General features: G+C 34.4%; 1 protein-coding gene across 9 annotated transcripts in view; it reads right to left on the bottom strand.

The window, feature by feature from the left end:
* Nucleotides 1–26,979, bottom strand: part of IQCM (IQ motif containing M) — a 434,749-nt gene that overhangs the window by 67,922 nt on the left and 339,848 nt on the right. For all 9 annotated transcript variants that reach the window (XM_077846313.1, XM_077846314.1, XM_077846307.1 and 6 more), the window contains one exon: nt 25,642–25,803. In XM_077846313.1, coding sequence (XP_077702439.1) covers nt 25,642–25,803 — 162 coding nt within the window. The remainder of the gene's footprint in view (nt 1–25,641; nt 25,804–26,979) is intronic.

Below are 26,979 nucleotides of genomic sequence, written 5' to 3' on the forward strand. Positions count from 1 at the left end.
CTCAGGCTAACCAGGAAGTATGCAATACAAAAAAAAGGCAGGGGGGTGTAGAAGGTTGTTTTTTTGTTTTGTTTTGTTTTTTGTTCTGTTTTGTTTTGCTTTGTTTCATGCTGTTTTAGAAAAACCTCACCTTGCTCAACCTAGCTATTCAACACTTCGGTCAGATATGTGCACACAACACAACCTTTAACAAAAGTACTTCCTGTGCTGCTTTTATTTTCCAAATGAGGTAAAGTTATATGAAGTGATCAACAACCCTCCTGAAGATGACAGAAATATTGCTCCATGCCATTCTGGAATACGAAGATGTGCTCCCATACCAACAAAGATCCTGAGCCAATTCCAGGGCCGTTGGAAAAGATTCAGTGGGTGAGAAGCCAGATCAGAAAATATTTACCGAGAAGATTCACAAAAGGTCAGTGGAGATGGGGCCTCCCAGCACATTACAAATGACTCTAGGATGGGTGTGTGAATGAAGCACTGAAAGGCCTGGCAGGGGTCAGACTGTCACCCATGCCAGTCATCCCTCAGCCCAGAAATTCATGGCCTACACCAGAATGGCTCCACTCAGACATTCTGGCACTGCCTACGGCTGCACACTGAGTCATAGGATGTGGCAAATAGTCCAGCAATTATCATTCTGGCATCTCACAAAGTAAAACTCATGGGCTGCTTTTGTTCTATTTTGTGAAGGCCGAACTGACAAACAACAAAACAAAAGATGGCAGGAAACTTTTTAAAAGTTTCTTCACCAAATCCCTTTTTGAAGTCAATTAGAGATTTGTGTGGTGGCACAGAGTGTAACTGTTTTTAATACATAAAAGAAAGAGTAGTGTGTTAAAAGGGTTTGTGAACAGCTCTGAGTGTTGCTTAATGTCTGGGATCCTGAAAATGTTCTGTTCTTCCCTGGGGACCGTCTTTCCCCATTTATGAAGACCCTCCCCTCATGCTGAAGGAGTGCACATCTCTGTAATGGAGAGGTAACACCCAGAGGGCAAGGAGGCAGTAGCAACAGTCTTCCATCGGACTATACCTCCCCTGCTGGCTGGTCCTGTTCCCACTGCATCCTGCCCCATACCCAGGCACTCCAAGAGAACCAGCTCTACAGAGCTAAAATGCTCACATTTGCACCCTACCACTCCTTGAAATCACAATTTTAACTATTACATGTTATAGTACTATATTTATCTAGCATAGAATGTGGTCCTAAATTATTAAAATAAGCTTTCCCTCCTGTGGAGAAATTGCTCTGTAAGCACATACCTATCTAGATGATAGATATAATATTTTCAGACATTTCTTCCAGATATAATATTTCCCTATTATACATCATGTAATATGATATATATCATAATGTAGGAACATTCAATTTATATATGTAATTTTACATATATAAATGTAAATATATATACATATATGTATATGGTTGGTGACAGAAAATTTGTACTTTTATATTCTCGAATTCCAGACCAAGAAGATTAACAGTAGCATTCACATTATCACAATTTTTTTTTTTTTAGTAGGCAAATTGCTCGGGTATCTCTGCCTTGGTAGAGCTATTTTCAATGACATTTAGGCTAAAATTAGCAAAAGTCAGACTTTTATCTTTACCAGGCAATATCTGATGAAGATGAAATTTTGTGGCTTTAATTGACTGTCTTAAGGACCTGATCTTCCTGGCCAGTAGTCTCTGTAGACCAAGGACCTATTTCCAATTTCCCAATGCACCAGTCTTGATTGATTTCACCTCACTATACTTAATTTTTATATTGGAACTGTGTATAATATCCTGTGAATAAGTGAGCGAAACCCTCCTTTACTGTTGTTTTAGAGCATGGGGAAAAAAGAAATAAAGAAAACTTAATTAATTATCTTTGTATGTTTCAAAAAACTAAGAGGTATCCTCCCCGTTACCATGGATATGCACTTCCTGTTTATAATAATAGTCTTTTCAAAGAAATTGAAGCTCATTAAAATCACCAATTACACAGTAGCACTTCTATTGCAATGTCCCATTAAATTTATAAAATTTATGTACCCTCAATATTTTGCTTTCAATACTCTTTTGTAGCAGTTTTTTCCTACAATATGTTTTTCAACTGTCATTTTTAAATGATTAATATTTTAGTGTATTTTTAAACAAAATACAGATTCTATTCATTACAGTTCTGTTGGAGAAAACATAATTGTTTAACAGTTTAAAATATGTTTTTATTTTTACACATATTGTGTTCATGGAAAATAGGTTAAAATCTGTCAGCAAAAAAGTCAATTGTAGCTAACATTTTTTGAGTGCTCAGTATGCGTCAAGCCTTCTTTTAGGTGATCTGTATGTATTAACTAATCTGTATTTTGGGATTTAAATTTGTTTGGCAGCCTTAACAGAGGCTTAAGTAAGAAATATTGTTTTGACTATATAAAAAGATAAAATTTATTGATTAAACGTTCCACAGAGAAAAAGAGAAGAAAAAGGAAAAGAATTAGTGAGATGTTTTTCCACTACACTAGTATGTTCTAGTTCACCTTAAGATCCATTAAGGTAGTTCTAGTTTTATTTTTTCGAGGAACCTCCATACAGTTTTCCACAGTGACTGCACCAGTTTGCATTCTCACCAACAGTGCAGGAGGGGAAGGGTAGTGAATGGGTGAAATAGGTGATGGGGATTGAGGAGGGCACTTGTCATGATGAGCACTGTGATGTAGGAGAGTGCTGAATCACTATATTCTATACCTGAAATTAATATTACACTGTATGTTAACTAACTAGAATTTAAAAATTTTGAAAATCCATGTTACTCAGTTTAAGAAAGTAGTTAAGCTTACTAGGAAGTACAATAATGAAAGTCACCAACAATTACAAGATTGTTTTTTTTTTTCCAGGCACTATACTATATTATGTAACTCCTTGCATGACTCAATCCACAAATACTCTTCAAAATTTTTATTTTATGTATAAGGAAACTGGTGCTGAGGGAAGTAAATAATTTGTCCCAAGACACACAACTAATAATTTGTCCCAAGACACACACCTGATAGAGGTGAGATGGAACCCAAATTATTCTACTCCTCTACGCCAGAACCTAAGATCATAACTAACTAAATTATCTATTTCTATTGTTATATATAACAATATAAGATACATAACCTTCCTTTATAATTTCATATTCTTATATTTTCATACATATCATTTATATATCTTAATACATATAAAATTTAGAAAAAAAATATATATATATTTCAGTCCCTCACTCTGCAACCACTCTTAGGGAATAGAATAGGAACACAATGAAGGTGCCCACAGTGGGTGGGATGTCTAAAAGTTATGTCTTTGGGCTCTACGGCAAAAAAGGAAACTGTGAACCTGGATTATCCCAGGCCTAAAAAATTCCTCAAGACTTAAAAATAACAAGCCTAGTGAAGTTTTATTCACTAGAGCATTTAAATTATGTTTTTATTTATTGAGCATGTGAAATCCAACTATAGATACTTAGAGCTCTCTCAAGGGAACCTAACTCATATCTGCATTCTATCATCTTCTTGGAGTCAGCGTATATGGCTTGAACTTAAAGCTAGTGTTGGTTATAAGCAGTAGTAATATCTCTGTAATGCACACTCACATTTCTATTCACCTATCCAGAAGTATTTATGGAGCACCTGTGATGTGCCACAGTGTGCAAGTACTATGGATGCAAACATTAGTGAGAAGTGGCTCCCACCTTATGTAGCTCAAAGTAGAATTTGGGAGACACATACGTACGACCCAAATTATAATGTACTATGCTAAGTGTTTTCAAAATGTCTAAAAAAGGGCTATGGGAACTCAGGAGATGGAATGATTGTAGAAATTTTAATGTTTCATACCATAGTGCCAATGGATTTAGTTAATGTATGTGAAAGGAGTTTCCAATCAAGAGAGCAAGTCTTTTCTGTGTAAGGGAACCAATGCTAAGGCAGGTCCAGGGAAAGTAAAAAGGTTCAGAGTGCCAGGGAGGTAGAAGACCAGCAGGTAATGGGGTGGGGAAACGTATCTGAACCAAACTGTGAAGGAGCTTGCATTTTGTTTTCGAAGCTTGTGTTCTCTAAAATCTTTTATTGTGTACCTCTATTGTACCAGAATCCAAGATATGCATATTTACCTATGTATTGGTGAACTCACTTATGTTATTATAAAGCACACATGAAAAGTATAAATGCCAGAAGATATAAAAAATGAAATCAAATGGAGATCCTGAAATCTTCTTCTCCCACCCCAATGGCTCATTCTTTGTCTATGCACCCCACTTTAGAAATTACTCTTTTAGGCAATGAACATTCAAGAGAGACTTGGAAACAAGGGAATGTTGCTATTGGCTTTGCATTTTTGAGAGACCAACTCAGGGAGAAGTGTGAAGAGTGGATTGAAAGAGATCAGGGGCCACCTACAGTGACGGTGCCAAAGAGCTGATGGGAACCTGAGTTGAACTGTGGCACAGCAAAGGGTATGATGGATCAGCTTCCTTGCTTAGGGGAGTGAAGGTGGAGATTGGGAGTGCTGGGCCCACTCTGAGGTTCTAGCTATCCCTCAGCCAAGGCTACTCAGAACCATATATACACAGTTCCTCAGGGAACTCTTTTTCTGCATGTTTTATATCATGATCTTATTAAGGGAAAATAAAAATAAAAAATAAACAGAAGTATATAAACAAAGTTTTAAAAATTCTATCTGGATATGGGGTGCCTGGGTGGCAGAGTTGGTTAAGCAGCGGTGGCTCCTGGTTTCAACTCAGGTTGTGATCTCAGGTGAGATGGAGCCCCAAGTCTGGCTCTGTGCTCAGTGTGGAGTCCTGTTGGGACTCTCTCCCTCTCTGTCTCTTTCTCTCCCTCTGACCCTCCACCCTCTCTCTAAAATAAATAAATCTAAAAAGAAAATTTTATCTGGATAGTGAATAGATGAGTGCTCATTATATACGTTTCTGTATTTCTGTTTTTGAAATACTTTTAAATAAAAATGTAACTTATTCACATGCTTATTTTTTTCAATCAGCTTCATTAAGCAACAAAGAATTTTGATTTCTATGATTATTAAACATTACATTCTCCTTACAGAAATGAAGCAGTTTCTTAAATTCAGTGAAATGTTGACATGTGAGAATTTCTTACCTTAAAATGACTAAACATTTCATACATCTGCAGATAGGTGCAAAATTGCTATCAACTCCCCTCTTCTGTTACAAAATTAATGAGTGTTCAGTGAAGCCATAAAAAAGAATTTTCCTCTAGGCATGTTATAAAAACATTTCTAGTTCTAGTATAAATGCAAAATCTTGACTGAAATCCAGTGATTTAAAATATGCACATTTTTGAAGATGATGAATGCCACACAAAGTAATTCTTTTGATTTTTCTCATATTTTAAAATCCCTGTCCTACCTTATCAAGTCATATCTTATAATGAATGTTTTTCTAAGAGAGGACTGAGGAACAATTAATGATTAAATTCAAGGCATTCTCATTTCATTCCTACTACTTAAGGATATGGAGCTCCAATAAATTCTAAATATCACTAAAGGATTCAATTGATATTACTGTATCTTCTTCCTAAAGGATGATTTTGCTCAAAACTGATACCTCAATTTATTTGAAGAGTAAGGTCTTTGCTTTCACTATGATAGTTTTTCTATGGTATATAATAATGCTGGGGTCTAAATCTTAGTCTCTGATTCATGGTACTTTCATTTTAGTCTCAATATAAGAGAAAAGTAGTGTTGGAAAATGAGATAAAGTCTGTCAAATGGCATAGAGTCATACATTCATGAAATAAGTAATCATTGACACATTCAGAGTTTGTCCATTATGTTCCTTATGATCAAAATTGAATACTTTTCATTTTCTCCCCCCTTTTTAAAAGTCCTCATGAGTATTTCCTATATTTTATAGATAATTTTCAATTACATAATTAACACTTGTCACTAATCTATATAAGTGAAAAAATAACAATAGTATTAAACATTAAATATTAAAATTAAAATATTAAATATTTAAAAATAACAAAAGTATTAAATGAGGACTTCTCCTTCTACCATCAATAGTTTCACTCTCACATTTACAGATTAACAACCTGAGGTTTCAAATGTAAGATTTAATAAAATAGATGAAACATGGTAATGGATTCTCACAGGGCAGTAAGCCACATAGGGAAAAAAACCTGCAAATATCAGAATTATTAAAGCAAGAAAAAACCCTCAGTTTGGTGGATTCATGGAGAAAATTACATGCATCAGATTTAATAAAAATGTATTTTATAATATGGATTCAACAAGATGTATGTTTTATTTTATAATTCTAGTTTTTTTCCATTTATATTTCATAGTACTTGTATCTGGTTGAAAATAAACTCATTTTACACAACTTCTAAAACTGCCAATTATGTTATTAAAAGAAATGGATACTTCAATTAAAAAGCCATCATGCCACATTTTCATCATATTTAAAAATGCATGCAGAAAAGGACAGCCTTGAACACTTGAAGTTTTGAGGTTACCTAGAAAAATTATACTGCAGTCATTGGTTTGTGAAGAAAGCTCAATCACCATATCTCGCTCATCATTCTTTGTAATTGATGATACCGCTCTATGAAAAGGAGACTACCATAAACTGACTAGAATCTTGGGGATAATTCCCTAAACCTCAGTTTTCTGCTCTGCAAAATGAAAAAAAAAAAAAAAGTCTACTTATCTATATCTGTCTATCACCTATTACCTGCCTCAGTAAAATCACAGTCAACAGTGTGTTTTATAATGTTCTCTGTAAATCACACAACTGTAAATATTCACCAAGAGGAGAGCAGGAACATGAGGTCTGTCCTTGCCAGAACACTGAATGGCTGTTATGCTGCTTTGTGGCTCCTGATTTTTGAGGACAAGTTAAAGTGTTTTTCTACATTCCCCAACTTACCAGTCATGTTCATACTATGTCTACTGACATATTGCAACCAGACCAGGTACAGGAGGGGTCAGAAAAGGAAATGATGCTAGCATATTCCATTCTGGAATGCATAAGGTCATAGGTAAAGTAGCAGTAAATCCTGCAAGGGTAGCTTCAAACAAACCCCTCTATCAGTCAGAGATCTGGGAAGTAAGATTACTGGACTGGGTAAGAACCTGCTAGGAGAGTTAGTTTATAAGCCTCCTAGTCAGATGACTGGCGGGGTCTGACCCATAAACAAGTGGTTAGCACTAGCACCAGACAGATATTTCCTCATCCAGGGATGAAAAAACAGGAAACATAATTGCTCTCTCTCTCTCTGTGTGTGTCTCTGTCTAGCAATAAATACTGCAAAATGAAAATCCTGAACTCTCAGAGGAAAACAAATTCCTGACAAATTATCTACTGTTATATTCAAAATAAAGTTCTTGGATATTTTGGTCCATGGCATCTATAAAGTAAGAGTGGAGGCTTCTCGGTTTAAATGAAAGGTTATTTAGTATCTTATGCATGCCAGGTGTTTTCATGAGGCAGTGATTCTCAATCTCTTGTATGCATTAGAATCATCTGGAAGGTCTGAATAAAATAAGTGATGCTTGGGCCCCACTCCAGACTGTATGATTCAGTGCTGTCCAGGTGATTCTAACATGTAGCTAGAGCTAACCACTTGGCTAGAACTGTAGGCTACAGCTTTGAACAGAGGGGCAAGGTTCCAGCTGTCAGGGAGCAATAGTTCTGGACGTTAGAGTTGCATCATAAACAGATAATATAATATTAGACAGTGATAAAAGCCATGATGAAAACAAAGCAATTTGCACTTGAGAGAGACTAGAGGGTATGAAGCAGGATATTTTTGATTGGGTAGTTAGGAAGACTTCCTTAAGGAAGTGACCTCTGAACTGAGACTTCATTATCAAGAAAAACCAGGCTTGCAAAATCTGGGGACAGAGCTTCACGAAACAGGCAATGGTTTGATTTTGATGGAGTTGAACAAAAGCAAGAAGGCTGGTGAGCCTAGGTGAGTGGTGTTATGAGATGAGAGAGTCAGGCCAGGGACAGATCAGAAAGGCCTCCTAGGCCTTGATAAGCATCATGGAGTTTTAGGGTTTTTTTTAAGATTTTTTAAAAAAGATTTTATTTATTTATTCATGAGAGACACAAAAAGAGAGAGGCAGAGACATAGGCAGAGGGAGAAGCAGCCTCCCCACAGGGAACCCGATGCGGGACTCGATTCTGGATCCCAGGATCATGTCCCGAGCTGAAGGCAGAGGCCCAACCACTGAGCCACCCAGGCATCCTGAGATTTTTTTTTAAAGATTGTATTTATTTATTCATGATAGACACACAGAAGGAGAAGCAGGTTCCCTCCGGGGAGCCTAACGCAGGACTCGATCCCACAATCCCAGGATCACAACCTGAACCAAAGGCAGATGCTCAACCACTGAGCCACGCAGACGCCTGCTCCTGGAATTTTTAATTTAAAGAGAAGGCATAGGAGATTTTAGGCAGGGGAACAGCATGATCTGATTTACACAGTTACAGATCATTTTAACTTTGTGTGGACAACAGACCATTGGGTGGGCAAGAGGAAGATTGTTAAGAGACTTTCAGTGGTCCAGACTCAAAGAATGTAACTTGAACAAGAAGGAAAGAAGTGGAAAGGGAGCAAGGAATGTTCTGAAACACTGCAAAGATCCTGGGAAGTGATGAAGATGGGTGATGAGGTTCACTAGGCAATTCTCTCCATGACTGTGTATGTTGAAAATCTCCGGAATAAAAAGTTGTCTAAACATAAAAGATGACAGGAATTGCTTTAGGCTTTTGCAGGAAAAGATTTTGACCTAGGTGTTTCATATGTATCCTAGTTTTATGACAGAGACAGAAAGACTTTCCCAGGTTTATGTGAGGACTTAAAGAATTTTCAAATTATTTCAGATAGACTTTAGCAGATGGAAAGAATAATCAAAACTAAACTCGAGAATGGAAAAGTTGTGTATTATAGGTTTTTCTTCATTCAGTTCAGGGCTCAGAATCAAGGGTCTTGTTGAATAACACTGTCAGAACACTCATGGAGCCTGATCTGACTTTTCCTTAGGAGTGTTCCTGTTTTTGCTGCTTCCTCTGTCAGGAAATATGCTTCTTAGGCCACATCCTTTAATCCACAATTTAGATGGAATTTCTTGTCGGGTTGATTATTGCTACAATCTTTTAGGTTTCTCCCTAAAATTTGGAGGAAGACTCCCTGCATAACTCTGTGCTTCTCTCCTTGCACACGGGTTATCCTCTGGTGCCAGCACAGGACTGCCACACTGCTTACACGCCAGTGGGCTTGGGCATCAGCCACCTTCTTGTTCTGGGCACTTTGGTTCCACTGGAACTGGTCCTGCCTGGAGATATTTCTGGGTGTTGCTGATCCTGTTAGCTTCAGTCCACTGGAATTTAATTTAGCAATCTTCTAATGTAACTAAATTAGAAACATAATTCATCATACATCACAGTGGATACTTTTGATAGATGTGTCACAGATTGGCACATAAAACCTGTTAGGCTCCATATCCACAATCTAGTACTTAACATGTACAGTTGAGTCATCCCATCTCTGCTCTACAGGAGGAAGGTGCATTTTATGGTCTCCTTTCTGGTGACTCACCCATTAGGCCAGACTATTCTAAGCTTCTGGGTATATCTTTAGATGCCAAATGCTAAGAAAGCATTTCCTAGTTCCTTTTTTTACTTTGTTTTGTATTGAAGGCACATTGAAGCTTGCAGAAATACAAACTTTAAGATTGTGGGAGTGTATCAATAGTAATTTAGGTTTGTGATGAGTGAGAGTCATTACCTATATACATTTGAGCCTAGTAAAGGCAATGATGAGTTCTCTTAGCTTCTAGAACTTTGCTAAATGGCTCAACTATTTACACTATTGGATACACTGCCATATTACTAATTTTTTCCTTGAACATAAGCAGAGGAGCATAGAGAAACAGGCCATTTTCTTTATAAAGAATTGTGACTGATGCTCTTCTGCCTCTTTTAAACTCAAGTTGAATGACCCAAATCACTCAGTTATTCAATCAAGAAAGATTACCACACTGTCCATAGCTAACAGTATCTTTCAATTGCTTTCTTCATTATCATCTTCCATTCAGACATGTGAATATTCCTGGCTTAATTATGATAAAAATCAATATATACAGATGTGTTTAACTTTATTAATATATGCAATTAGTAAAATGTCTTATAAGTCATTATACAATTAATAAAAATATGCAAAAATTAACAGTATTTCTAAATGCATTTTCTAAATTTTCCACAATGAGAATGCATTATTTTTATAATCCCCAAAACTGATTTTAAAGTTCCTGTGTGCATGTATAATTTATATATACCCTATCATTACAATTACAGTAGTCATCCCTATTCTGCAGCTTCATGTTGTGTAGTTTCAGTTACTTGCAGTTAACTATGGTCTAGAAACAGATGATCCTTCTGACATATCTCAGAAGGTCAATAGTAGCCTAATACTACATAAGAATGCCTACATCAACTAAAAAAAAAAAAAGAATGCCTACATCATTCATCTCATTTCCTCTCACCAGTTAACACATTTTAGCATTTCACATCATCACAAGGTGTACAGTAAAATAAGTTATTTTGAGAGCAACAGAAACAGACCACATTCACATAGCTTTTATTATAGTATACTATTATAATCATTTTATTTTGTTATTAGTTATTAGTTGTTAATCTCTTACTGAGTCTAACGTATAAATTAAATTTCATCACAGATACATATGTAGAGGAAAAATACAGTATTTAGAGTTTGGTATTATCTGCAGTTTCAAGCATCCACTGGGGATCTTGAAATGTATCCTCCATGGATAAAGGGGGACTAAGTATATATTTTTTTAAATAGTTCTTGGTATGAGCAAATATTGCATTATTCTTTTAAAAAATCAATATAATGTAACTTTGGTCATTGGTATTGGCCTATAAGAACTAATTTTGTCCTCCCATCAAAAAAGATTTTTTTGATTAGCAAGACTTACACTGCCAATAAAAATATTGTATCTATTTGCAATATATAAGGATTACCATCCAAATAATCACGTGTTGACCTTTTTTGGTATGTACGTATGTATGTATGTATGTATGTATGTATGTTTGTGAGAGAGAGAGTGAGTAAGAGGAGTGGGGGATGGAGGCAGAGAGAGAAGGAGACAGAATCGCAAGCAGACTCTGTGTGGAGCACAGGGTCGGATGTAAGGCTTGATTGATTCCAGGACCCTGAGATCATGACCTGAGCCACACCAAGAGTTGGATGCTGAACTGACAGATCTACCCGAGCATTCCTTGGCTTTGTTTTTAAGCTATTGTTTGAATCTTTTATTCTGATCTATTTTTTTAGGTTACATGTTTAATATCCTACATCACTTTAAGTATATTGAAACCAAGGGCTGAAAAGTCAGGAGCCATAAGCTGATTTCATGTCATAACTCTACCACCTTCTAGTTACGCATTTTAGGTATATTGCCTCTTTGTGATTCATTGTCCTTAGGCATGTGGTCCATTGAATTACTCTGAGAATTAAATAACATTGCTTACATAAATTTAGGTAAATCTTTTAGCACAGTGGTTTGTATATAGGAAATATTCAATACTCGTGAAATATAATTTTTGCTTCCCAATGATATAGTGTCTAGAGCACAGATGTTGATTTGCTTTGAAGAGTTGTGATTAACCTCGGAGCCAGAAACAAAAAATCACAAACACCATGCTATCCTTAAACAGTAAATGTGGAAGGATGCATTTAAGTATATCCTACTATGTGGGAGGACTGTTTTACTACCAACATGCATATGTTGTACATTATATAAGCACGTTCTTTAAAGATAGAAATAGTTCTCTTGGCTCCTGCCTATACCTATGACAATGTCCAGTGATGTTTTTGCAAATAAGTAGGCACCAGCATCCACTATAAAATTCCTCTCCCACCCATCTCTTCCACACTTTTCCCTCTTCTGCCTTTAAATTTTACTCTTAAAATTTCTTATAGGGATGTCTGGGTGGCTCCATGGTTGAGCATCTGCCCTTGGCTCAAATGATCTCGGGGTCCTGGGATTGAGTCCCGCATCGGGCTCCTCGCATGGAGCCTGCTTCTCCCTCTGCCTGTGTCTCTGCCTCTCTCTGTGTGTCTCTCATGAATAAGTAAATAAAATCTTTTTTTTTTAAATATCTTATAAGTGCCCAGTAGACAGACTGTAAGGTGGAGGTTAATATGTGTAACCATGAAAAGCACAAATGTTTTATGATGCCAAAACAAGATGTGCTTTGCATATATTTTAGTTCTGAAGTCCTAGGAGTCCACCTAGATGTTGACTAGAAAGAAATCCACTCATGTTCAGCCTGTTCCATGATTCTGTTATGTTTCTCATTGCTGCAGGTTCCTAGCACAGAGTACCCCAGTATGCACTCCAGAATATTCATTGAATGAATGAATAAATGAAGTTTTGAGTCTTTCCTTTAAATATGATAGGATGGAATCATTCTTTTTTTTTTTTTTTTCACAGACATTTGTCAAGCTTACTCTGAAAAAAAGAAAGCAAGACAGACCACCACAGAGTGGACAGTATATAAATACGATGTGAATGTTTAAAAGCATCTATATGGTACTCATGGTCACTGAGTCCTTTCCATGCATGAATAAAGGAAGTACAGTTAAAATTGTTGAAAGAACTCTATTATTTGCAGCATGCCACAAAGATCTTTTTTAAAATAAAATTATAAGTGGTTTGTATAAGTAAATGTCAATGTATTAATTAAATAACTATAGTATGCAGGTGTTTGCATACCAAATGAAACCTGGGAGCCTCCACATTTTTTTAATTTATCACTCACTACTTTCCCAAAATATATAGTTATAAGCTAAATAAGTTGTATTCATCAGTTGTTTTTAAATCTAAACTATCTGTATTTATGTAGAAATATCTGCTGCAAATTTTAAAGACTTTAAGAAGGAAAGACAACAATAGTTTCAGTACATGATTTCATACTTGTTTAAACTAATGTTAACATTAAAGGCATTTAAAATGTTCCAGGGTAAGCTTATTTAATGGGTTAATTTAGTCTAATATTATATAATCAAAACAAGGTTCAGGCAAACTATATTTGAACTGAGATTAACATAATGACATACCTTTAATAGAAAGTCTTATCAGCTCCCTACAATTATCAAATGTTCTAATTTAACTGACAGTCAAACAATACAGAGGACAATTATAAAAATTCCAAAGTATTGTGAAAACATTTTTACCTCATTATACTTCAGTCTTTGGGGGAAAAGTCATTACTCTACCCTAGGGATATTAAATAATTTTCAGCTTAAACAAAGTTTACATCTAATAAGGATCTGTTTCTGTTTCATGTGCGATTCATGATGAAGCACTATTTCCTACTGTTTAATACGTGTAGTTGGAAAAGGAAAGGAACTGAGCTAATAATAGCCATGCAAAACAAGACTTGACAAGCCAAAACTGCATGGTCAGAGCCTTTCAGAAAGGTTGGAACCCAACGTGTCCACAGGCAACAAGAGCTTTTGCAGCGCCAGGTTACCTCAACCCCAGGCCTTTGCCTCACCTCCATTCTGAAAAGGGCAGTGAGCAGTATTGCTTTCAGTTTTTGCTTTAGAAAATATTCAAAGGACAAAACTAGCTGCCAATTTTTAAGCTTGAGGAAAACAGAAAAATAAAGACTAGTACAAAGACAGATGTAGTAATGCTTACTTTGTCCAGAAAAATTACTTTTCATAAAAAGCCAGGACAATTTGGGAGCATGTGTATGTGGTGGTGGAGGGTGGATAGCAATGGGCCTGATGAAACTGTGAACTTGAATCATCATCATAGTTGTGATTAAGGTTATGACCTTGAACAAGCCACTTAGCCTCTGCCCTCTGCTCAATTTAAATGATTCTTTTCCAATACCTTCTAACTGGTTGCCTGTAAAAATGAAAAGGAAATTGGTGAAATGACATGTAATGTCCCTTCCAGGGCTTAAATATTTTAGTTACAAGTGGTTTTACAAACTACTAGAAGAAAAGGTGCCAAAAAATATAGTTATATTAAAGAAAGTATTATTTCAATAATATTTTCTTTTTCACAATTTTGCAAATTATCTGTAATTCATCTTTATATTAAGTTCATATGTAAAAATATCAATGAATAGGACACTATGATTGATCACTCCATAGTGAAGCAATGCTTACTCCTTAGTAAACAAGTACACTATTTAAATTATTTTGGAGGGGCTAGTTACACACTATCAATGTTTTACTTGAGGGCACTCTTTTCCTGTGAGCGTGAAATAACTTAAAAGGCATCCTCACACTTCTCTCAAGCATCAGGGTGTCTCTCTCTTGTAAAACTCTTATTATGCCCAACCTTTCAAGACTGCTTAGCAGAACAAGTAAGAACACAACATGCACCTGTTTACATCTCTCATCACTTTATATCTTCTACTGTGGTTAACTATGTATCTGTATCATTTCCCCAGCCTAACTCATAAACACAAGAGGAAAGCTGTTATATTTACTTTTGAATTCTCCTCATGTCTATCACAGAGTATTGAACACAAGGCACTCAATAAAGATTTGTGGAATGACTGAATATGCTCTTATTGCCTTGGACTTTTGCCCCCATTATGGTTAAATTATACTTTATTTATTAATAAAATTTTTAAATATTAAAGAACTGTGCTGCACTATGGTATAGCCATATCGTGTTACAGTAATCTCTGAAGGAATACAGAGAGAGTAAACAAAAGCAAATTTAATATATTGATGGAAAAAAAGTATTTACCTATAACATGAAAAACAAGAGCTTAAATGCTATGATAATACTTTATATATGCAATCATATGACAAATACTGCATACATACCTACTATGTGCAAAGAATTCTAGTGTGGGAATAAGAATAATTAAATAGAGTGTGTTCTCAAAGGGTTATAGAACTCTCAGAGGAAGAGATATTTCAAATAGGTATTATATTTCCATATCTAAAATGTAGTTTTAAATGCAAAACTATCTTAAATGGTTTTGTAAAATAAAATTAGAAAATGGTTTAATTCATTTCTTCATTGTTTGAAATGCTATATTTTATTTTTATATGATAGATATTCTTTTCACTATAGTTCAACACAACAAAATCAAAATAGTATAAAGATAAATTTATCAATGAAAAACAATGTAAACATAGATTAAACTTTTCGATTTTTAACATAAAGAATATAGCTTAAACATGAAGTTCAAAATTATATTTTCCAATTTCCTAATAATATTTTTATTATTGTTAAACAAGAAATGTCAAGTAAAACATGTAGAATATACAGAAAAAATAGAAAATGCAGGCATATTAGAATAGTTAGAGTCCGTGGATTAACATAAGATTAAATTTGCTTATTCTCACATTCCGTTGATGCAACCATGTGAATATAATATACACATCATGCTATTACAAAAATGTGTATTTTTTAAATTTCCCTATAAGTAAATACTCAGTAACATAATTTTAATGGTCATATAGAATTCCATCTTATTCATGAACTAGAGTATATTTAATCATTTGACTATTACTGGGACTTTATATTGCCTCAACATGTGTTGTAATTACAAGGTTGTAATTACTATTATACATACATCTATATACATTATTTCTTTAAGATAAATTTTTATACACTTGAATTCTGAAAGAATAATCATAATATTTTATTGAACATCTTTTGATGTTGAGCATCTTTTCATGTGCCCGTTGTCCAGGTGTATGTCTTTTTTTGGAAAAATGTCTATTCAAGCCTTCTGTCCATTTTTTAATCAGGTTGTTATTTCTGGGTCCTCTATTTTATTCCATTGATTTATCTGTCTGTTTTCATGGCAAAACCATACTGTTTTGATTATTATAGATTCGTAGTCCTTTTTGAAATTTTGAAGGCTTTTTACCTTCAGCTTTGTTCTTCTTTCTCAGTATTGTGTTGTCTATTTGGGGTCTTTTGTGGTTCAACACAAATATTGGGACTCTTTGTTCTACTTCTGTAAAAAATACACTGGTATTTTGATGGGGATTGCATTGAATTTGAAGATTGCTTTGAGTAGTATGGTCATTTTATCATTATCAGTATTAATTCTTCCAATCCATAAGTACTGAATATCTTTCCACCTATTTGTGTTTTATTTGATTTCTTTTATCAACATCTTGGAATTTTCTGAGTACAGATCTTCTACCTCCTTGGTTAATATTATTCCTAGGTATTGTATTCTTTTGGATGCAATTATAAATGGGATTGTTTTCTTAATTACTTTTTCTGATAGCTTGTTAATAGTGTATAGAAATGCAACTGATTTCTGGATGCAAATTTTGTATCCTGCAACTTTAGTGAATTGATTTATTAATCAAATAGTTTTTTGGTTGAGTCTTTACATTTTTCTCTATATAGTATCATATCATCTGCAAATAGTTTTACTTCATCTTTTCCAATTTTGACGCCTTTAATTTCTTTTTCTTGTCTACTCGCTCTGGCAAGGACTTCCAATATTATGTTGAAATAAGGTGGCAAGTGTAGATATCCTTGCAAAGCTCCTGATCTTAGGAAAACAGCTTTTTACCATTGGGTAAATGGTTAGCTGTGATTCTATCCTATATGATAGACTATATGATATCCTATGTGATATCTTAGGAAAACAGCTTTTTACCATTGGGTAAATGGTTAGCTGTGAGTCTATCCTATATGACCTTCTTATGTTAAGGTACAGTCCTATATGTGTTATGAGAGTTTTTATCTTACATGTGTTTTGAATTTTGTAAAATTCTTATTCTGTATCTATTGAGACAATGTAATTTTCACCTTTTGTTTTGTCAATGTATTGTATCATATTGATTGATCTGTGGAAATTGAACCATCCTTGCATCCCTAGAATAAATCCCACTGGATCATGCTGTATGATCCATTTAGTCTATTGTTGAATTTGGTTTGCTAATATTACATTGAGGATCTTTGCTTCTATGTTTGTCACGGATATTGGTCTATAATTTTTTTTAAAGATTTCATTTACTTATTCATGAGAGACACAGAGAGAGAGAGAGAGAGGCAGAGGAATAGGCAGAGGGAGAAGCAGGCTCCCTGCAGGGAGCCCGATGCAGGCCTCGGTCCTAGGACCCCAAAATCATGATCTGAGCTAAAGGCAGACGTTCAACCACTGAGCCACCCAGGCATCCTTAATTTTTTTTTGCACTTCTCTTTCTTTGTTTTTCTTTCTTTACTTTCTCTCTCTCTCTCTCTCTCTCTCTCTCTCTCTGGTATCTTTGTCTGGTTTTGTTATCAGGATAATGTTTGCCTCATAAAATGAATTTGGAAGTATTCATCAATAATTTGAGGGTAGTTACTAACTTTTCTTTAAATGTTTGGTAGAATTCATCTATGAAGCCATCTTGTCCTGGTCTTTTGTTTTTATGAGCTTTATATATTACTTATATATTTAAATGTGTATTTATTACCTAAATATTCATTAACATATGAGGAGAAATTGTTATATGTATACATGCATAATGTAGTCATAAACTATATTAACAAAATCTAAGCAGTGTAAGGGCATATATTTCTAAAAGGTTATTTTGTTATACTTGGTATTGTATACTATGTCACCAATTCATCAGACTTTATAAAAACACTGTTTTTTTTTCTTTCTCCATTTATTTATGATAGTCACAGAGAGAGAGAGAGAGAGGCAGAGACACAGGCAGAGGGAGAAGCAGGCTCCATGCACGGGAGCCCGACGTGGGATTCGATCCCAGGTCTCCAGGATCGCGCCCTGGGCCAAAGGCAGGCGCCAAACCGCTGCGCCACCCAGGGATCCCAAAAACACTGTTTTAAAGAGTCTTTAGGAATACTTTTAAAAAAGGAGGGGGGTATTTCTTAGGACAAAGTTAGTCCCTACAACTAGCTCCCATGCTCTTCCCTTTGCCTATAACACTTTTTTCTGTTCTTTACTTATAAACTGTAACCTGCGCTGTAAGAACAATTCATATATCATCTTTATAAAGTCATCTCTCATGCTGCCAGATGTTGTCATTCCCTTTTCTTAGGCTCACAATTATACTTAATTTCTTCTGTTATATCAATTAACATGAAACCTTGATTTTTTTTCTTTATGTGCTTATTTAACAACATTTCCTCATACTCTTAAGAAAAGCCTAACAGTTTTACACCTATGGTAGTAAGTTAATACTGCAACTTATTTTTAAACCTTTTTAACCAATCAATTATAGTTCTTTAACCATAGTGATAAGTAATGCCCAGAACAAGTTTTAAACCCTATTTTTAATCAATCAGTGATAGCTCAATTCACAAAAGATACTTCTGAAAACCAACCAATAGGTGAGAGGTCTTACTTTTGAAAGTTAACTAATAAACAAAAGTCTGCTTCTAGTAATGCACATTTGAAGGCCAATCAATCAGCAACTTCATCTTCCCTGAGGAACCATACTCTAAATCTTATGTCATTTCACTTCCACTGCTAAAAGCCACTAATCACTAACTTGCATGTTGCATAACAAATTATCCCCAAATTAGAAACCTAAAACAGCATTTGTCTCACATAGTTTCTGAGAGTTAGGAATCAGAATGGATTTTCTAGGTGGGTTAGGCCACAGTCTCTCATGGGGTTGCAGTCATCTGAAGAACTGATAGGGTAGACACTCCACTACCATGTTCATTTCTCATACAGATGTCAGCTCCTCACTGGTTATTGGTATATGCCTTCAATTCATTAGCACAAAGACCTCTCAACAGATCTGCTGAAGACCTTTATCACATGGCAGCTAGTTTTCCTCATAGAAGCTTATCTAAAAGAGAGCAATGCAGGAGCCACAAAATCTTCCACAAAATCTTTTACGACTTAGCCTCAGAGGTAACATACCATCACTTTTCTTGTATTCTCTTGATAACAAAACAAAGACCAACCCAGATACAGTATGCATATTTCCACAAAATCATGGATCATTGGTTCCATCTTGGGGGCTAGTTACCACTCTTCTCCAAAACCCTATATAATACCAACAGCCTGCTTTGCCCAGAAAGACTGTTTAAGCAGCAAAACTCTTATTTATTTAGAAGGACAACAAACTGAACTTGCAGTTTTTACTTCAGATATTGAGTGTTGTTGTCATCCTATGTCATTTAGCGATGTTCTCCCAAGATTTTTTTTTTTTTTTTGAGGGGGAGAGCTTTATTTGGTAGCATTTTGTTTGACACATAGATCAATAAAAGTGCTCACTGAGACTGACTAAACCACATTCTAGTGCTTTGGATCTGCTAGTCTGTGAGCATTTCTAGGGTAAGGATTATGTTAGTTATTTTTCAAGCTTTATTGCCAAGAACCTAGTTGATACTCATTTAGTGCTTGTTGAATAAATGGATGCAGAATTCAAATGATAAGACATTATTCCTATGATTTTAATTTTAAAAAGTTAAGAAGTATTGAGTGGTATATTATTGTAAATATGCAACTCACATTTCCTTTAGCTTGTAGATCTCATGCCACATATTAATGTCTTTCTCAAATAATTCCAACCTCCTTGGTGAAACTGGGTAAGTGGGAGACATATCTCTGATTTGATCAATGAAGTCCAAGAAAAAATGGAATTCACATAGGATATATTCATTCCATTAAATGAGCAAAATTCATCATCATAAAGAATTTGTAATAACTTGCCCATAGTTGAAAAACTTTCACCAGATACAATATAGCATTCATTTTTATATTTCCATGAATAATTTCTGTGAGTATGCTAAATGTTGAAAGTTTTAACCAAGGAAGTATCATCTAAAAATAAAGTACCTTTGTTCCACCAGCAATTGCCCTCACAAAAACACAGTCACATAATTTACCCTTGACAAAGAAAATCAAAGGGACTTTAAAGAACATGAAAGTGGAGAATCTGGCAGTTTATGGTTGGTAAAAAGGGAGATCAATGGGTAAATACCCAGACAACTTTATAAGTCCAAACTGAACATAAAATATAGTCTTAGTGATATTATTCTCCTCAAGCAAGCAGGTAATCCATAGGCTAATGAAGACATTGAACTAATAGTAGTACAATTAAACTTATCCAAACTATAATAGACCATTTCCTGTACTTGTGCATATGGAAGTCATATAAAATATGTGAATCTCCCTTCAAATCAGGATTTGAATTTTTCACTTTTCAATAATTAATCTTATGAACACCCCAAAGAGTAGGTTCAAAACTTAGTAAATGTCTATATATCTTAGCTATGTTAAAGATAATCAGGACAAGTCAGGATAGTAAGTTTAAGAAGGCAAAATAAATTATACACTTATCAATAATTAAAGGAAATATGTCCCAAAAAAAGGAGAGAATAATAATGGATAGAAATCCAAATGCTTGGGCAGCCTTGGTGGCTCAGTGGCTTAGCGCCGCCTTCAGCCCAGGGTGTGATCCTGGACACCCGGGATCAAGTCCCAAGTCAGGCTCCCTGCATGAAGCCTGCCTCTCCCTCTGCCTGCGTCTCTGCCTCTATCTCTCTCTCTGTGTCTCTTGTGAATAAATAAATAAAATCTTAAAAAAAAGAAATCCAAATGCTGAGGTGTGTATTTTAAAGATTATTTATTTATTTATTTATTTGAGGGTGGGGGGGGGACAAAGGAAGAGACTCTTCAAGCAGACTCCTGTCTGAGAGCAGAGCCCTACTTGGGCTCAATCCCACCACCGAGGAAATCATGACCTGAGCCAAAACCAAGAGTTGGATGTTTAACCAACTGAATCACCCCCAGGACCCCCTGAGATGTGTATTTTAAAAATCTAAATCAAGTACAAAGATACAAGCAGAACATGTAGTAGTTGGATTATATTCACAATAAATTAGATATACTGGATTATTGTATCTTCTTCTAAGTTCCATCACTTAAAAGAAATGAGAAAGTTTGAAAAATGTTTAGGGAGAAGTGCCAGAAGACATTAAGGATTAGAAAGAGGGCCTCTGAGGAATAATATTTTAAAAGACCTATCACAGAAAAATAAAGACTCTTATTAATCTATGTAGCCTTAATTTTGTGGATAGTGAAAAAGTTATAACTGTTGGAGCAATTGTAAGAAAAGAGTCTTATGCTGCAGAGTAGAAAGTTCTGAGAGAGATCATCATCAAAAATCAGACCTGACTGTCAAGGGCAATTATGTAATTGCCAGAGTATGTAAAGATGGAATTCTCATTTGGTTAATGTACATCAGGTCTTGCCTGAAGGCAATGGAATAAACTGAATAGCATAGAAGGTATCTTGTACTTTTATAATGGGTAACAAAACAGTGATTAGTTCAAGAAATCAGTTCCAGTATTAATTACATAACTTAAATAGCCATATGTTATAAGAGTAAGTAAAATTTACTATATGAAGGGCTGGAAATGATATATGGAAAAGAAGTCGTTGAACTGGAGGTCTTTGCTCATTATTCAGGATCTGAACTAATTAGAAACCTTACATTAATATAATAATATGATTTCAGTTAAGAATGCACCACTGGTTTGAGAAAGTAATTTAATCATTCATTTGTATTCTCTAAATGATTTTCTTGAAAGATAATGGCTAACCTACTCCTTTCAAGGTATTCCCATTAGAATTCCAAGAGTTCCTTAATATAATCTACAGCTTCCAGGTTGAGGATCCACCAAAGTCACAAAAACTTAATGAAGGTGAGAAACAAGTTCAGTGTGTCTATGACAGGCCACAGGACCCGGGAACTCAAGGACAGACAACTCATAAGGAAAGATAACAAAAGATACAAGCCTTCCAAAAGGCTTGTTAAACTTATTTTCTGAAAATAAGTTTGACAAAACATATGTTCCTGGAGAAAAATTTTTTACTTTTTTTTTTTACTTCATTGATCTAAAATCATAAAATTATGATTCAGAAGAAATACTTTGTGTATATTAAGTAATTTGAAGTTATGACTTATGCAGCATTCCAGTGACACTCAAACTACTGTGATAGGAATTATGGGATGTAAAAACATGGATATAATGAATAATTTTAGAATATGTATGGTCCTAATACTACATAATTTTTTAGCAACCATGCCATTTATCGAGCATTCAGTAATTCTATTAACTACCCCTCAGTTCTTGCTGATGACACTTCTCTAAATCTACAGAGTGAAATCAATAAACAGAAGTGCCTACATAGTGGAGTATTATTAATGTTGGGACACATAATAAATTCCCAGAGCTATCCTCCCTAAAATGTTTCTAGTGGAGCAGATACTGAGTTTCAAAAAGTACTTCTATAATAGACTAATCTTTCTCAAGGCAAATACTACAAACTATTTTGTCTATCAATTTAATAACAACTGTAATTCAAAAAGATGCAAGACCTCGGCCATTTACTTAAAAGGGAAAAGATAAGCTAAAACCTCAGAGGATGGAGTCTTTAACTTACAACATACTGCCTCTTGCAAATTTCCTTTATGCTTGTTTTATTTGTATCAAGTTCACAAATAGGCTATAAACAATGAACACAAATCTTTTAGAATGATATGGGTCGCATTGTGCTTATGTTCTGGTAGAAAATAGCAAAAAGAAGATAAATCTCAACCAGGGTCTTGATTCATCTTATAGAACCTAAAACCCTTATTATCTTTTTCATAATTTTCCTTCTCTTTCCCTCTTCTTCCTTTATTCTATCAGAAAAGAGCACTTAAGTATATACCATTATATGCACTAGCCCAATGGGAAGCAGTATATCTGTGGCTCCCCATAGACAAATTCTAAAATGCTGGTTTTAAAGCTTAAAGAGAAGCCATTTCTCAAAAATATTATCAAAATACAAATTGCACTATCTTGGTTCTTTAAATTTATGTTTTCAACTTTATTTTTATAGCTTTGTTGAGGTATAAATGAAAACTGCACATATTTAAAGTCTACTACTCGATGAATTTTGACATATGTATATATACATAAAAACATCACCCCAAAGTTTTGTAGATAATACAAAGATAATAAACATTTCCATCACCCCAAAATTTTGTAGCCCATCACATTTCACTTCCACTGCCCACCACCATCCCAGGTAAATATAGATTTGCTTCTGTTATAAGATTTAGTTTGCATTTTCTAAACAATTATATAAATGGATCATACTCTGTCCTCTTTTTTTGTCTGGTTTCTTTCACTAAGCATAATTCTTTCCAGCCATGTTGTTTTACATGTATCAATACTGTCAATAGCTTGTTCTTTTATATTGCTTAGTAAGTAGTATTCTGCATGGATATATCACAATTTGATTATCCTTTCACCTGTACATAGGTATTTGAGTTGTTTCTAGTTTGAGTCTTTTACAAAAAAGGAATCGATGAATATTCATGTACAGGTCTTTATATGGACATATATTTTCTTTTGTCTTGGATAAATATCTAGGATTGGTATGGTGTGTTATAAAATAGGTATATGTTTAACTTTTTAAGAAAATATCAAACTATTTTGCAAAGCATTTTTACCATTTTACATTTGCAGTGAATGAATATTACTGTTAACATTGCTACCCATCCCTGCCAGCACTTGGTGTGTTCAGTCATTCTAATTTTAGCCATTACAATTAAGTGTATAGCGGTATTCCATTGTGTTTTTATTTACATTTCCCTAATTAATAATAATGATGAACATCTCTTTTGGACTTGTATGACATTCATATAAATTCTTTTTTTTTTATTTTGTGCTTATTTCTAAAATTTTATTTACAGTAAAATTCACTGTTTTGGTAGTTCATTCTAACTAATTTCCAGAGTCATATAACTGCTATCATGACCAAGAGACAGAATAATTCCATCACCTTATGAACTCCCTCATGCTACCTCTTTGTAATCATACCCTCCTACCACCTGTAAGCCCTGGAAATCAATGGACTGATCTCTGCCCTTATAGTTTTGCTTTTTCCAAAGTGTCATTTAAGTAGAATCTAAATACAGCCTATGAATTTAGCTTCTTTCACTTAACATGATGCATGTGAAATTTACATTGTTGTGTGTATCAACAGTTCGTTCCCTTTTATAGTTGAAAATATTTCATTTTGAAGATATAGCAAATTTTGTTTACCTACTCCCCAGGCAAAGAACATTTATGTTGTTTCCAGCTTTTGGCAATTATGACTAAAACAACTGAATACAGTTATATATAAGTTTTTGGCAAACAAACACTTTCATTTCTCTTGGGTAATTACCCAGGAGTCAGATGGCTAGGTTTATGGTTAGAGTAGTTTAACTTCATAAGAAAGGTCCAAAATACTTAAAATTTGATTGTATCATTTTGCATTTACACCAGCAATGCAATATTTCAGTTGCTCTATATCCTTGCCAGACTTGGCATTGTCATATTTTCAAACTTTATTTTAGTGTGTCCAATAGGTGAGTCTTCTCACCTTAGTGTGGGTTTAATTTATATTTTCTTTTTTTAAAAGATTTTATTTATTTATTCATGAGAAACACAGATAGAGGCAGAGACATAAGCAGAGGGAGAAACAGACTCCATGCAGGGAGCCTGATGCAGGATTCTATCCAACACCCCAGGATCACATCCTGGGCCAAAGGCAGACACCCAACCGCTGAGCCATCCGGGCATCCCTAATTTGTATTTTCCTAACAACTAATGATATTGATCATCTTTTCGTGTGCTTATTTGCCATCTATATATCTTCTTAGTTTATTTGGTTTTGCCAAAATACAAAGTTAATTAATAGAAGGATAGTCTTTTCAACAAATAGCACTAGCACACTTGGATATCAACATGTTAAAAAAAAACAACAAACTTCAACCTATACCTTGAGTCAAGTACAAAAAAGAATGACTCTTCTTTTCAAATGACATTATTAAAAGATAGCAAAGACAAGACAGACTAAGAGAAAATATTTTCAAAGAATATATGGTAAAGGACTTATATTCAGAATATTTAAAAAACTTTCAACACTTACAAATAAAAATATATATATTAAAATTGATCAAAAGATTTTAACATACACTTCACCAATGATGATAACATAATGACAAACCCATGAAAATACACCAAATATCATTATCTACTAGAAAAATGTAAATGAAAATCAAAATGGAATACCTATACAGACCTATTAAAATGGCTAAAATTAGAAAAACTGATTATGCCAAGTATTGATGTAGCTGTGGAGTGCATGAATACAGCTCTCAGACCTCTGCTGATGGGGAATATGAAATGATATAACTACTTTGGAAGACAGTTTGGTTAAGAGAAATGCAAGCATTTGTCTGTACACAGTCATGTCAATGAATGTTCATTGTAACTTTCCTTGTAGTATCACGTTTTTGAAAGCAACACACATGTCCATCATCAGGTGAATGAAACAACACAGTGTGTTTCCACTATTCCCAAGGAGGTACCAAAGTGTAAAACAGCCACTCTTTAAACTGTAGGCACACTACTTAAGAACTGAAATGAATATTCTGTACAGCCTAGGAATTACCCAACATTCTGTTTGTGAGACTAGATCACTTCCTGGTCACTTCCTGTCACATCATCTAAGTGACAAGTAAGAGATATATAAAGAGTCATTTCTTCTATATTATAAAAAGAAATAATAAGATTCAGCATTTTACCTATATATCTATATCCTTCTTCCCCATTTACTATGGGTCTCAGCCAAGTTGACTTAAGTCGAACATTATTACGCACATGGGCACCTTGAGGAGGATAGAGCGTAAATAACATTTCAATTGCATTGAACTTCTTGATGAGTTCAGAATATTTGTCACGGTCTTCTGTAAAAAACAAAAGAACATTAAAACATTTTTAAATTTTAGATATTTTTACAGAATGTCTACTGTGTTTATGTAAAGGATGCAAATTAAAGACTAATAATTTGAATGCTAATGGCTATGTTGACAATGTGGGTTTTCTTTAGCCAAAGGTACTTCATCAACAATCTTACTGTTTAGATAATTCCTAGCAAAAATTTTGTAAGGGGTTTACAAATATCATCTTCAAACACTGTAAGTTTAAAGCAGTATTGTTAATAGGTATGGGGAAAAGTAAGGTAACCAATGAACAGCATTCATGTTATACATGTAACCATGTATATTTTTAATTAACATTAAATAATGAAATCAGATTAATCTGACAAAAATGTTGACTAAGTGTAGAGTTCCCTAAAGCAAAATGACTGAATTAATATCTCTAGGCTATGATGTATAAGAAAATATAATGATATGTATGCAAATACTTATATACCACTTACTGTATGCAAGAAATTGTCCCAAGTGCTTTTAAACATTAATATACTTCATTTTCATAAATATCTATAAAGCGTATCTTATTGTTATTTCCATTTTACATAAAGAATTTGAGGCCCAGAAAAATTAAATAACTTGCCTAAATCTTGCAGTCTGTAAATGATGTAATTAGGCTTTGGCTTATCTAAGGAAGCTCTTATTTGCAAACAAATGATTATCAACCAAACATAACCTGCATTAACTAGTAGATGAGAAAACTAGAATTCAAAAATAATTTGAACCATAGAATGAAAATTCTTTGGTTATGGACCCTGGATCTCCTGCTGCAGCTTCAGTTTTTGTTTGATAAGCCAGTGCCTAAAACTCAGTAAGACAATCTCCTGAGCAATGAATTCAAAGTGACTCTACCTAGAAATATTTCAAAAGAAAAGAGAACTATCATATGATGTAAATCTTCATTTATAACCCTATTACATTTTCTTTCTTTCCTTCCTAATTTCCTTCTTTCTTCTTTCCTTTATTTTGTTAGATAGTATATTTTATGGTAAAGTAAGTATAAAGCAGTATGACATAATGCTTAAATGATTAAGAAAGCAGATCTGTTGGTGGGCTGTGTGCCAGGTATCAATCTATTACCTCACTCCCAATCCACCTTTCACTGTCCTGTTTGTGAGACTAGATCACTTCCTGGTCATAAGGCACAAT

The sequence above is a fragment of the Canis aureus genome, chromosome 13, assembly GCF_053574225.1.
Source record: "Canis aureus isolate CA01 chromosome 13, VMU_Caureus_v.1.0, whole genome shotgun sequence".
Lineage (NCBI taxonomy): Eukaryota > Metazoa > Chordata > Mammalia > Carnivora > Canidae > Canis > Canis aureus.